The 13,816-nt window shown below is 34.0% G+C and overlaps 1 protein-coding gene across 6 annotated transcripts in view; it reads left to right on the top strand.

Annotated features, from left to right (window-relative positions):
- The window catches only part of EPHA7 (EPH receptor A7), a 169,430-nt gene that overhangs the window by 143,705 nt on the left and 11,909 nt on the right, over positions 1-13,816 (top strand). For 2 of the 6 annotated variants that reach the window (XM_044757436.2, XM_014850901.3), the window contains exons 8-14: positions 1,577-1,685; positions 2,320-2,375; positions 6,729-6,842; positions 7,699-7,884; positions 8,447-8,508; positions 9,807-10,016; positions 10,971-11,120. In XM_044757436.2, coding sequence (XP_044613371.1) covers positions 1,577-1,685; positions 2,320-2,375; positions 6,729-6,842; positions 7,699-7,884; positions 8,447-8,508; positions 9,807-10,016; positions 10,971-11,120 — 887 coding nt within the window. Of the gene's footprint in view, positions 1-1,576; positions 1,686-2,319; positions 2,376-5,395; positions 6,454-6,716; positions 6,843-7,698; positions 7,885-8,446; positions 8,509-9,806; positions 10,017-10,970; positions 11,121-13,816 lie in introns of those variants that run through there. The other 4 variants (XM_014850902.3, XM_014850899.3, XM_014850903.3 and 1 more) reach the window with 3 other exon arrangements.

Raw genomic sequence — 13,816 nt, 5'->3', positions numbered from 1 at the left:
ATTTTTACTGTTTTTCAGCATAAGAGCTATCTATTATTAGTGTAGGTATACAAAATTAAGAGATGAGTTGTCAAAAGGAGGGAGACGTAGATAAACTAGAGAAAAGCCAGTCAGAAAAAAAATTTATGCTGCCCATTGTGGCAAGACATACTTTGCCTACATATAATTTCCTACTCCAGAGAGCCAGTCCCTTGCCACCTCCAAGAAGGAGCAATATTTTCCATCCTGCCATAAATTAAAGATTACAGCTGTTGATTATTTCAGAAATAAGCAAAGTGTATTAGTTTGACACTATATATTATATGAGATTTGCAACTGGATCATTTATTGGAATATACATTTCCATTGTGTTACATGTCTTTGATTATTTTATGAAGTCTATCCTGGTATTGAAAATGTAATGCTCTGGGGAAAATATCACAATTGCAAATTACTGTATAAGTAAAACTTCACTAATTTGGAAAAGTGGAAGTGATAAGGCCTTGCGACTTGATGAACAATCGGAATCAGAGGCTGCTGGAAAGGACATGCAAACATATACTGTCCCCAAAGAGACTCTCAGAAAGGTCCACCTGAGCTTGCCTTAATGAGCATGGAAGAATCACTTAGCCGTGTTCAGGAAGTGTCTACAATTAGATAATGCTGAAAGGTTTTTTAAAGTACTTACAGAAAGTTTGCTCTTTCATAAATAGGCTTGCTTCTCCACGATCTTAAACTCTCAAATGTGTGTATTGCATACTTTATTAAATTAATGGAAGTAATTCTGCTCATCTTTTTTCCTGAATTATAGTGGATTATAAATTCATGCTGATTTACTATGATTATGTGATGATTTTTATTTAATATTGATGATATAACAGATAAAGTATCTAAGGTGCTTTGAAAAATGCACAGAATGTGTATTTTGGTTCCTTTTGTACATAGCAGAAAAACAGACACAGAGGGATCAAATACCTTGCTGAAGAAAAAATAGAGATTTAATAGCAATTGTAGAAGAAAGATGTCTCTCTCGTTTTTTTTTTTGGAATTTTTTTTTTGAGGAAGATTCACCCTGAGCTAACATCTGCTGCCAATCCTCCTCTTTTTGCTGAGGAAGACTGGCCCTGAGCTAACATCCGTGCCCATTTTCCTCTATTTTATATGTGGGATGCCTACCACAACATGGCTTGCCAAGCGGTGGCATGTCCGCACCTGGGATCCAAACCAGCGAACCCCGGGCCGCCAAAGCGGAATGTGCGCACTTAACCACTGTGCCACCTGGCCGGCCCCAGATGTCTATCTCTTGATTCATAACTAAGATTCCAGCAACTAAGAAGGGGATAACCAGTCAATAAGGCATTTTGTGGGTTTCTTTTATAGCTGAGGAATACAGAACAGATGAAGTAGTGTCCTTACCACTTCTTCAAGTGCAAAAATAAAAATTTATTTAAATTTATATCGTTACAACATAATGCACTTATTCAAAATGAGAGGTGAATTAAATAGCATACATAGCTCTTGTTTATAAGATTTTGTTTAACCTCTCAAGTTCTTGCATGGTGCTGAATGTTTCTGAGCCTGTTTTCTCTGTTCACAGCTACAGCCGTCTCTAGCGAACAGAATCCTGTTATTATCATTGCGGTGGTCGCCGTGGCTGGGACCATCATTTTGGTCTTCATGGTCTTTGGCTTCATCATTGGAAGAAGGTAGAACATAGATTTGTTCTGCTCTCTAAAATAAAATGTATTGATTTTGCAGAGTTATGTCAGCCTATTATCGTTTTAGTGTATTAGAATGTTAAATAGTAAATGCAAACATTCGTTGTATGATATGAAACACTAAAGATCAATAAATTATCGTTCTCTCAAGGTCAAAATACAGTGTGAGCTTGATCATTCCTTTAGTGCAAGAGGAATGAGTATCGTAATTTCTATTGGATGAATTTTTATTGGTTATTTTCAGAGTCAGGTGTTTATAATAAATATAAATGATACCAGGGGAAAGATTTACCTTTTTCATTAATGGTTTGTGGAAACCATTTAAAATCTGTTGTTGTTGCAGAAAAAATCTAAGGAAATACTCACTCATTGATAAGTTTGGAGTGACAAAATATGTTCCTTCTACATTGTCTCACACAAAGACTTTATATTCTATGCATTTTTTAATCATGTGACTTGCTGTATTATTGAATGAGTTCATAACTACAGACAGGAAGTTTTTGTACTTTGTTAATAGCTCTCGCTAGTGTGATATTAAATAATTGAGGTATATTGTACTGAATATTAAACATATAAAGTAAGATCATAGATTGAGATCATCACAAATGTGTTTTTTTTCCAGGCACTGTGGTTATAGCAAAGCTGACCAGGAAGGGGATGAAGAACTTTACTTTCATTGTAAGTGTTTGGCTTTTCTTTATTATTTTGTACCCCAATTAATACAGAAACTTGGTTGTTAGTGTTGGCATGAATAAATTCCTAATACACCATACTTGGACATTATATAATGAGCTCAAATTGTTGCTTTAAAGCATTTGAACAAGATATTTAGAATGAAAGTCATATGTGAATTTTTAAAAAAATAAAATATATTCAGAAATGTAACCTCTCAAGAAATTTTAGTATAACTACAAGATTTTATTCAGCTGCTTTTATGTCACAATTTTTCCTTTGCAAACTTTGCCCAATCGTTTCATACCATTCTAATAATAATACATTAAATGTTGCATATGCCCATGTTCTAGCTAAGGAATTCATTCTGAGTCAGAAGGAAAGGCCCCTTTTTTCTACCCAATGAGTGATGTTACCATGGAAGGCTAAACTAAGGAGGCTCTTTCTCTTTAGCTACTATATATTGTCCATCACTGATAGATATTTCACTAGACATAAATAGTGTAATAATAGGATTCAATCCTCCAGTGATTTCCTGTGGATTTGGGTTACGTGATTCTTACAAGTTCATTTTAGAAACCATATTCAGGAGAGAGTTTAGGGAGCCAAAGAAAGTAGATGGCCATCTGCATTAACTTTATTCTTGTTGCAATGTGGATGGCAAGTGAAACAATGAGAGCCATGTGAGTAAATGTTATTACTTTATGCAGCCAGAGTACCAACCTAACAATCAAATGGTTTTACTTCTGATAATTAATGATGTTCTTCTCCAAACATATTATTCCTATTTTTAATCCTTGAAAATATTTTTTAAAAATTTATTTATTGTTTTTTATAGTAGCTATAGTCTTTACTAAAATGTCTCATGGATAGATAAATTTCCTAATTGGCATAAAAATTATATCTATTATTATGCCAGTATCTAAGAAGGTATTGTCATGTATCCATCCGAATGTCACAAGAATATATAAGCATCAATCAATAAAAGGTGTAGTTTAAAGACAAATTGTGAACACTATTATTATCATTCCTTAGTTTCTTCAATGTGTTTTTATTTGTTGAACCACGTTACCTTGACTTTAATTTTCAAAAGAGAAGTAGCTTTACATAACACATGTCCAGATTGATTATGAGTCTCTGTAGAATTCCAACGACTGAAGGCAGAAAGGGCATGTGGAATACTACAAATTAACGTAAAAGAGATCACCAGAGGTGGCCTTATCACGAAGTTTAAGCTTCAGGGCCCCTCCCTTCCACAGACCCCTTTCTAGGCCCTGGGAGAGCCCCAGCAATTTTGTGTGTCTAATCACTTTTTTTTCTTAAAGAGAGTATCCCAAATTGTAGAAGGTTATAAGCCTAACAAAATTTAAATCTGCCCCTGATTATGACTGAATACATGTGATTCTGTCATCTCCCCTCTGGGATCATTTGAGATGCTCCCAATGTTGGTGCTTCCTTTTGCTAATCGGTCAAGGATTTTCCTGTGACAAGGCTCAATAATGAGAGTGCCATAGGCAGTTTATAGCTAGAGGACGAACAGAAAGAGTGGCGGTTATATTTCTTTCTCTTTCATGACATGAGAGAATATTTTTACACTTCCTCAGACAGGAAGGAGAGGATGAAAATTTGAATGCCTGAATTTTTTTATCTGCTTTAAAATGTATATAGAAAAGTAACATAAGCCTATAGTTCCTGGAATCCCTGATTCTACCCATATGTGAATAATTTGATGGCAGAATCATTTAATACTACCTTAATCAGTATGTCACTTTTCTTTCCTTTATTGAGTATATCTGAGATATCCCCAAATTTTCAAAAACGTTTTGGTTTATTTGCTTTTAGCTTGCAAGTTAATGCAGAAGGTAAATTGAAATATGGCTTATCTAAAACTTGTTGTATAGCCTATGCTTAATTGTCATCACTCGGTTTTAATATTTTGATGCCATTTGCTTTTTTTACACTTGACATCCAGTTTGTAATTAGAAAAAATAGAGCTGCATGTTTTACTTACTAACATAGACAAGATAAGCTTGATGTATATAAACGATTTTCATCTCTGGAGCAAAATATCAATGGTGGTTTTAAGATATTTAACATTCATGAGAAATGTAAATGAGATAGTAGAACAGGAAAAAGTTTACAGTCTTAAATTGAAATAAGCAACAGACCAGAATATTCAGAAAAGATGTCAGTATGTCCTTTAATTTAAAACATCCATTTTTAAATGAATAATGAAAAAATAAAGTGCACTTAACATATCCTATCCTGGTAAATTCTTGATATTTTTGAATTGCCCTTCTTACGGGGATATCATTTCTTGTCATTTCATGAGAACTAGGCATTTTATGGCTGTATCTAAAATATGTAAAGTACAAAGCTGTGGTCACCAGCTATTTACGAGTTGGTGTCCTTTTATTCCTTTAGTATACAGACAATTTTCTTAGGTGCTAAGACACCTGATTGAATTTTTACAGAAACATGAAAGCAATCATTTACCTAGCTTTTAGAGCACCAAGTTTAATAGAATGTCCAGCCATTTGTACCAGGCACCCTCAACTCTCCATGGCCCCAAGTGCTACATTTAAAGATATAAACACAATGGAGGGGTTTAGTGAAGCAATTCCAATTTACATTTTGTTTCCTCCTACCATTTCTTCTAACAATGTCTTTGAATCCAAGCTGGGCAGTATTTCATGTTTTTATGCCAAAATTGCTCTGGCCTGTCAAAATGTTTTATGACAGCTTGAATAAAGAACCATCAGAGAACCGTTTGAGATGCAGAAGGTTACCTCCAATCTTGCTCCCTTATCACAAAACAAAACCGAGAAAACAATGAAAGAAAGAAAGGAAGAGAATAAAAAGGGAGAAGATGGCTCCTTCTCCATCTGCCTGCCAATCTAGGAGGTTAACCTATTGTTTTCTTCCCTTCTCTCTTTTTCTCTTCCCCCCCTCTTCCCTGTACTCCTTCTTTCTTTTCTCTTTCTGTCCCCTCTCTCTTTTCTTCTTGTGTTTTTTTTCGTGTTCAGCTTTAGTAACAAATGAGCATCTGTCAGTTTTATAAACTGCAACAATAATTGTCTAAGACAATCAATTTTGGATAAACAATCAACTACAGCAGAATAAATCAAGATTTTTAAATCCCATTTTCCTTTATACATTCTGCTTCTTTTTGTTTGTTATGTGTTTATTTTTAAAATATAATTTTAATTTAATGTGATGACATAAGCACAGTTAGGCTGCAGTGTAATACATAAAGAAATATATTGTTCTCCAAATAGTAAGATTTAATGAAAAGATTGTTCAGTGGCTTTGTTAAAAACAATAAAGTTTTTTTGAGGATATAGTGTAATTCTTTTCGTTGCATTAATATAACCAAATATATGCCTATCTTATCTTTGTCTTGAACCAAATGATTAGATTTGCAATACGTTATTGTAATTGAATTTGATTTAAAGTTGACATAGCCTTATCTGTTACCTGCATGCTTCTGGGTGCATTTTAAGAAGATTTTAACTTTTAAGATGATTCTATGTTGTTTGAATTTTGACTACCTTTTCTGAGGCATATCGGCTACCTCTTTATAGCAGTTAAGATCTTCCAGAGCCTTATAATTGAAAGTTCCTATCAACCATTCCTCTTTCAAATTGCTGTCATCTATGGTTAGCAGATCCCAGGAATATTGTACATTTTCTAACTTTACTCTGCACTTTGTACATCTGGCTTCTATTGCCCTTCAAGGTGAAGATGAAACTGTGTCTTTAGTAAATTTCTCTCTGATTCTGTGATAGCGGTCCCTCACTTCTTGTATTAATTTTATGTATATGTCGATGGTGGTTGGTCTTTTAAAAAAATAAATCAAAAGAATAAGTAAGATGTCTAAATGTTTTTAATATTGCTGTCAGTGTAGTAGGCTACCTGTAAATGAAATGTCTTCTTTTCCCAGTGTGTTAATTTGGTTGATTGACTGACTGATAGATTTACAAATGTGTCTCCAAGTCCATTACAAACCTCCATATGGCTTGAACTGTGCCATGATAGCAGTGAGTTTAATTAAACCTCCAGTCTGATAAGAGTCATGTCAGAGAATTTTGGTGATGTCTTTTGTTGATTTACTGGAAAAGCAATTCAGTTAGTAACCTATGAGCTGGATCCTATGTTACCTATAGAAGCTTGCAGATAATACCTATACGCCAGCAGACTGAAGTAGTCTGTTAAAACTGCTGTGAATCAGGTGATGTGGAAGCAAGTTCACTGTTCCAAGGAGCACTCTGCATAATGAAATTCCTGGGCTGACTGCACAATAAGTGCTTTGCTTCATCACAGTCATGCTTTCTTACATCATTACAGTTAAATTTCCAGGCACCAAAACCTACATTGACCCTGAAACCTATGAGGACCCAAATAGAGCTGTCCATCAATTCGCCAAGGAGCTAGATGCCTCCTGTATTAAAATTGAGCGTGTGATCGGTGCAGGTAAGGCTGTTGTAGCTTCCTCGTTCAGCTGTTCCATTTAGCCGAGATCGAAAGTCATACATCATAATGACAGGCAAATAATTATACTTCAAGTATAGAACTTTTGCATTTACCTCAACTGGTGGAAGCAATGAGGCTGTACTTGTTTATGAAATCTTAAGAAAAAAGTGGAAAAGAACCATGTGGTACAGAGAATCTGTTTATCTTTTGTCTTCTGTTGGCTTTTTAAGCTATTGTTCTCGTATAAGCTATTTCATAAGAGTTCTGGCTTGTTGTTCAAGAAATAACTTAGTATTTAAAGCATTAGAATGTTCCTGAATTTTGCTGGAATATACATTTCCTCCTACTTGATTACCATTTTCTTGCTAAGTTTTCATTTTTATCTTTTTTCCTTGTGATTGTAGATATTAGCCATTGCACAATTTAATTCCATGTAGAAAATTAATATGTATGTATTATTTAAAAAGAATATTATTTTCTACGTATACAATGTATTTTCATAATAATTATCCATTTTTGGATCCAAGTCCCTTAAGTCTAGCAGACATGGTGCATATCAATTCCAGACTTTTAAATATTTAAGAAATATTTCCTTCTCAAACTGTAAGAGCCATAGCAATATTTAGGATGTGCTAGTGTGCCCTTATACTTTAGTAGGCAGTGTACGTTATACAGCATATTTCAAACCTAAATGTTGTTTCTGAAAGAGTTTTTGTTAACCCAGTTACAAAATAGTCGCTTGTGTAACAGATAGTTTAGGAAAGCTTAAAAGTACTTTTAAAGAATTTAATGCATGTACTTTGAGAGAAGAAATATTTCTGAAATTAAAATACTCCTGCCTGTTCTGTTACTTCAGGAGAATTTGGGGAAGTCTGCAGTGGTCGTTTGAAACTTCCAGGAAAAAGAGACGTTGCAGTAGCCATAAAAACCTTGAAAGTCGGTTACACAGAAAAACAAAGGAGAGACTTTTTATGTGAAGCAAGCATCATGGGGCAGTTTGACCACCCAAATGTTGTCCATTTGGAAGGGGTTGTTACAAGAGGTAGATATGATTATATCTTTCATTTGTCAAGTGGACTGTCAGAAATTAGTGTCATTTCATACATAATAAAAATCAAACTATGAACATATTGCATAATCTGAATGTCTTATCTTGGTATGAAACTGATTAAAACTATTTCTTGTATGTTACCACCTCAGAAAAAGAAAATCAGGATAAATGAATGCAGGGTTAGAGTTAAAGCATAAATGATAGATCGAGGGAGTGACTAATAGATATTTTCATTTAGCTTCAAAAGCCATAAAAGTGATAGTTTAGTCTTTGCATTTTATATAAAGTGTCATTTTCTGAGTTATTTACAAAGCAAGAGTCAGAAGTACACACTGACTTTTATTGTTTGATTTTATGAGTCGTGACCATGTTGCAAGCAGACATTTACTGACTCTGAGCGTAGCAGCAGCAGTAGAAATACAGCTCATCCATTCAGTCCTCCGAAGAAACTACCATGTGTTTTATCCGAAGTGGCAAAGGGAATAACCCTAAAGTTTAGGTTATGGATCTGAATCAACACTTTTTTTCTTATATATACATTTTTTAAATTTAGGGAAACCAGTCATGATTGTAATAGAATTCATGGAAAATGGGGCCCTAGATGCGTTTCTCAGGGTAAGTAACACAATTATCCTCCCATTCTAGATATACTATACATGCTACCAATATAATTTTCTGAACTTTTTTTTACAGTGCAAAATGTGAACATTATAAAGTTTATCAGGTCAGAAAACTTTCTTTGAAAAGCGGCATAAAAATCAGAGTCCCGGATTGGATTGAACTAGAGTCTTTTTGAGCATTTAAGTGATAGAATGTAGTTAAAATAGAGTCTCCATTAATACATTACCTCAAATACGGAGGATACCTGAAGCCCTGTGATTTGAACACATGTTGTAGTGTAGCATTTTACTTTCTCAGTAGCATCAGAAAGTACAGAGGTCATGCAGGGAAACTAAAGAGTAAGATAACCATTCACTATTGGCCTAATAACCCCAATTCTGCACTGTAGAACCATTTCTATTATATTGTCATGTAAGCATCAAGCATAAAATGTAAAATTATTAAGATTTTTAAATTAATAGTATGTGATTATTTTTGTAAGTGATAAATTCTAAATATGTAAATTTATATATTTTCACTCTCAGAGACTTTTCGCCTGAGAGTATGAACACTGGTTAACATTTTCCCAAATGGCAAAAAGAAAATAAAGAATACAAGGACATGCAGAGTTATCATACATTATTGAGAATGATACATTCACTCAGATTTATAATAAATCAGAGGATTTAGGGAAATGTTTAGTGCTGCGTCTTTGTGAAATGCATTAACTATCAACTCTCTGGGAGAAAGCGTGTTGCGAGGAATGTTCCTACCAATAGCAGAACAAGGAAAAAAGTACAGTGAAAACAAAGTCAGCCTGTATAATCATTTTCTACATCTTAGTTTCTCTTCATCTTTCACCAAAACATTTTCCCCTTCCTTTTTTACCATTTGGAGCAAAAATACTAATATATTTGTATTCATCCATTTATATATTATTAGATTGTTTATATAATTTTTTAGCAAGTAGAGAAAACACTTAGCTGCCAGGGATAATATTTTTGGATATTCCATTCCATAGCCTTGACTTAAAAATTAGCATATACTTTTGGATTTGCATAGTCTGAAACTATTAATAATTAATATTAGTAACATATCAATGTAAATAACTAAATGAGTACCAAAACTCTATTTTGTATTATTTGACTATCAGTTAAATCAGCATCTGTTACATTTTTCACAAATGTGTGTGTTATATAGAAAGTTAATTAATAATTTCTGTTACACAGTAGTAAATGACTAGTGTGCAGACATTTTTCATTTTTTCTCTTTCAAAGTACATTTAACGGACTTTTATTTTTGTCTTCCTGTAGAAACACGATGGGCAATTTACAGTCATTCAGTTAGTAGGAATGCTGAGAGGAATTGCTGCTGGAATGAGATATTTGGCTGATATGGGATATGTTCACAGGGACCTTGCAGCTCGCAATATTCTTGTCAACAGCAATCTTGTTTGTAAAGTGTCAGATTTTGGCCTGTCCCGGGTTATAGAGGATGATCCAGAAGCTGTCTATACAACAACCGTAAGAGAAAGACTATTACTGCACTCCTTCATAATCCTGAAATTTTCCTACCAAGGAAGCAGGGCTTAATGCTACAAAACTAAATAGGAGAAAAGAGGCAAATTGTTCTCAACTTTTGTTGTTGCTACTTTTTCCCTTTGGAAGAGTCATTGTTGCTTTCACAGTCTACATATAGCCTCGGAGAATAAGTAATGATAAGAATGATAACATGCTTATTTTATATTGGGTTGTTGGTATAAATAATACACAGTCATACACAGCAACATCTAGTTACTAGTACTCATAATTGTAGCAGAAAAATATAATCCCATTTTAAATATTTTAAAGAAATATGCTAATTCTTATCATAACTTTTGTGACATTAGAAAAAAGGAAACTATGTGAGGATTTACTTAAATACCCTGTGTGTAAGTCCATTTTAGTACTTGCCTAATTTCGTCATTGTCTTTTAACTAGACTCTTGCCCTAAGACCAAATAGGACCCGTTAAATTGAGTTGCCTTAAAAATGAAAACTTGTGGGGCTGGCCTGGTTGCGTAGTGGTTAAGTTTCTGCACTTGGCTTTGGCGGCGTGGGGTTTGCTGGTTCAGATACCTGGCATGGACCTATGCATGCTTATCAAGCCACGCTGTGGGAGGCAACCCACATATAAAGTAGAGGAAGATGGGCACAGATGTTAGCTTAGGGCCAATCTTCCTCAGCAAAAAGAGGAGGATTGGTGGTGGATGTTAGCTCAGGGCTAATCTTCCTCTAAAAAAAAAAGAAGAGAACTTGTAATGACATTTTACAAACAGCTTAGTAACTTTAAATACACTTATAGAGATACAAGATGGATAGACCTAATACTGCTGAATTGCCAACCAAGTATACAAATGTTTAACTGTAGCTTTATGGTACTGCTATAAATGATTTAGAAGTTATACATATTTCAAATGTTAATTTCCTTTCATAACAGGGTGGAAAAATTCCAGTAAGGTGGACAGCACCAGAAGCCATCCAATACCGGAAGTTCACGTCAGCCAGTGATGTATGGAGCTATGGAATAGTCATGTGGGAAGTTATGTCTTATGGAGAAAGACCTTACTGGGACATGTCAAATCAAGATGTAGGTGTTACACTGTTTAAACCAGAAGGATTTAATACATTAATATCCATTATTATTGGAACATGTAGGTAATGGCCCATACGAAGAAACTTTTATAAAATTATAAAAATGTACTGCTGAGTTTTCAAAATTATCACCACAAATTATCACAATAGTTACCGTAAATTGGTGGTTCAGTTAACTTCATTTTGGTTTTTATTTTGAAGAATTGATTTTTCTCTTTTGATTTAAATTCTCTGGACACAATAGAAGCCTACAGAGGCTATTTCCTCCCTAATAAAGATAATGATGCTGTGTTTGCACAGCTGAGTGGGAGGGTCACTTGAATAAAAGAGTCATGTACAGAGGGGGAGGGGAAGGCAGGTTGTGTTTTATTTTGTCTTTGAAGCTTATCTTTCTTCTTCTCTTAATGTTCTGAGAAAATCTGTTTAAATTATAGTTGATTGACAATTAAATTTTAATTTCATGAGGCAATCTAGATTTTATGATCAATGTTGGTAAGTGTTTCATAGTGATATTTTAGAATGTAATCACAATGAGAATATCTTTGGGAATCCCTAAAAAAAGAAAAAATAGTACTTATTAAATGTGTACCCTGTTTCCATTAGGGCATGCTAAGACATAAAACATGATGTTATTCTTTGAGAAAAGAAACTGATTGTGGTTCTTGGGGGTATACATCTCACACCAGGAGACCGTTTATCAAACAATGTAACATGTGTGCAAGTGACTATTTGCTTCTATTAGGCTGAATTTTATGAAATTGACATTTTTATAGTCAGAAACATGCAAATACTGGCAGATTCATGTTGTTCATCTTATTGACAATGTGAGTGAAATTGAGATAAAAATAGAGCAAGTGTAAAATGTAGGAAGGTCCCCAGAATTGGAACTAGAAATCTGGAGGAGACTTAGGTTCATAGGTGACAAGACAATTCTGCAGGGAGCACGTTGGAAAGTGCAGAAGCAAAGGCTTAGCGAGGCGTGTGGGGCCAACCTCATAGACTCCCTTTCCTGTAACAGAGATGCGTACACTGGGAGTGATTCAAAATCAAGATTAGGTTGGGCAAATGGACGCAAGACTTTTTTGAAGGAGTTTGGAAATGATACAAATTTAAAGTTCTTGGAGAGTAGTGTAAAAAAATAAGTAGTGCTTGAGGAAAATCTATATTGCCATTTAGAAGTCGTCTGTGACTAGCAAACTGGTTTGAAGTGGTCCGTTCTTGAGGTACCATAAACATGGACAGCAGTAGAAACTGACTAAGGTTAAAAGTGAGTTATTTTTCAAAAAGAGATCATGAGCATGGTTACAGTAAATCAGCATCTTTGTTTTCAATTTTATACCAAATGTCTATGGTTCTAAAAACTTGTAAATAGTTATTTTTAGACCACTGAAGTCAGACTCTAGAAAGGTTATTTTTAGTATATTTTCCCACAAATTTCTGCATTAACTGAAAGGTTCGCAGCCTGAAAAGGGGGAGCTTTTAAATCATTTAAATGTTTTGATATTTTGAATTGAGGGATGACTTAAAACTTCTTTTGGTTTTTTGGTTTTTATTTTTGTTTTTCAAAGATAAAAGTCTAAATGATGAGTGTATTTGGCAGAGGCAAAGTCGTTAAGATTTGACAGGTCTCAGTGTCAAAGATTTCATGGACTGTCAAAATGTGGGCAACAAATCCTTGGGGCAGAGAAAGAGAAATATTTACATTCCCTGGACATTTGGTAGAGTTTCATTTCTTTTGACACCTTCCTTCTGTACTAGATTCAAACATAAAGGGAATGACAGGAATGGAAGATGGTTTAAATTCAAAGTTCACTTAACTTCTAAAAACACATAATAGAAATGGTTAAGAAAAAAACAGATATCTTCAATTTTAATTTTTACAATTCTCTAAACATTGAATTTTTGTTTTTCTTGAAATTGAAATATAAATATATTAGTATTTCAAGAATTAATAGTTTTATCGATCAAATGAAATTATTATCTCTACAGTGAAATTGAATTCTGACTAGAATATTTAGTGCCATCTTTTTCTCTTTTTTTAATTTTGAAGGTCTGAATGATTAATTCAGACCCGACTTTGTGTAACAGTAAGAGATTACTTACACAGTTCAGTTTTTATACTGAAATTGGTATTAATATTCCTCTTACAGGAGAATATTTATTATTTTATATCTATGTTGTTAAAGTGCTGTTTGAGCAATTATCTGTTTAATTTTCAATGTGCAAATGGTGAAAAAAGCCTGGATAATGTAAAATAATGAATACCATTCTGGTTAAGAAATTCTCTGGATAAAAGTCTTTTTTTTTTTTTTCAAAAAGATTTTATTTTTTTCCTTTTTCTCCCCAAAGCCCCCCCCGGTACATAGTTGTTTATTCTTCCCTGTGGAGCACGTGAACTTAACCACTCGGCCACGGAGCCAGCCCCAAAAGCTTTTCTTTTTTTGCTTGGAGTCTCTGGAGGAGCTTAGAGATCTGTGAAGCCCTAATGCCTATGGAAATCCTGTGTATATGTGAATATATTGTGTTTTTCTGGAAGGTTGCTTTCATCAGATCTTCAGATGTATTAATTTTTTTAAAAAGTTAGATTTATTAAATGAATCAATTCACTTAATATTGTTTAACTTTAGTTGCTAGGAATTTGTCAAGATTTTAGAAAACCCCACAAAAGTCCCAAATGCCTTGGATTTTAAA

Source organism: Equus asinus, chromosome 24 (genome assembly GCF_041296235.1).
Source record: "Equus asinus isolate D_3611 breed Donkey chromosome 24, EquAss-T2T_v2, whole genome shotgun sequence".
Lineage (NCBI taxonomy): Eukaryota > Metazoa > Chordata > Mammalia > Perissodactyla > Equidae > Equus > Equus asinus.
Note: the sequence above shows the minus strand (reverse complement) of the source record. Positions and strands in the feature narration are given on the sequence as shown.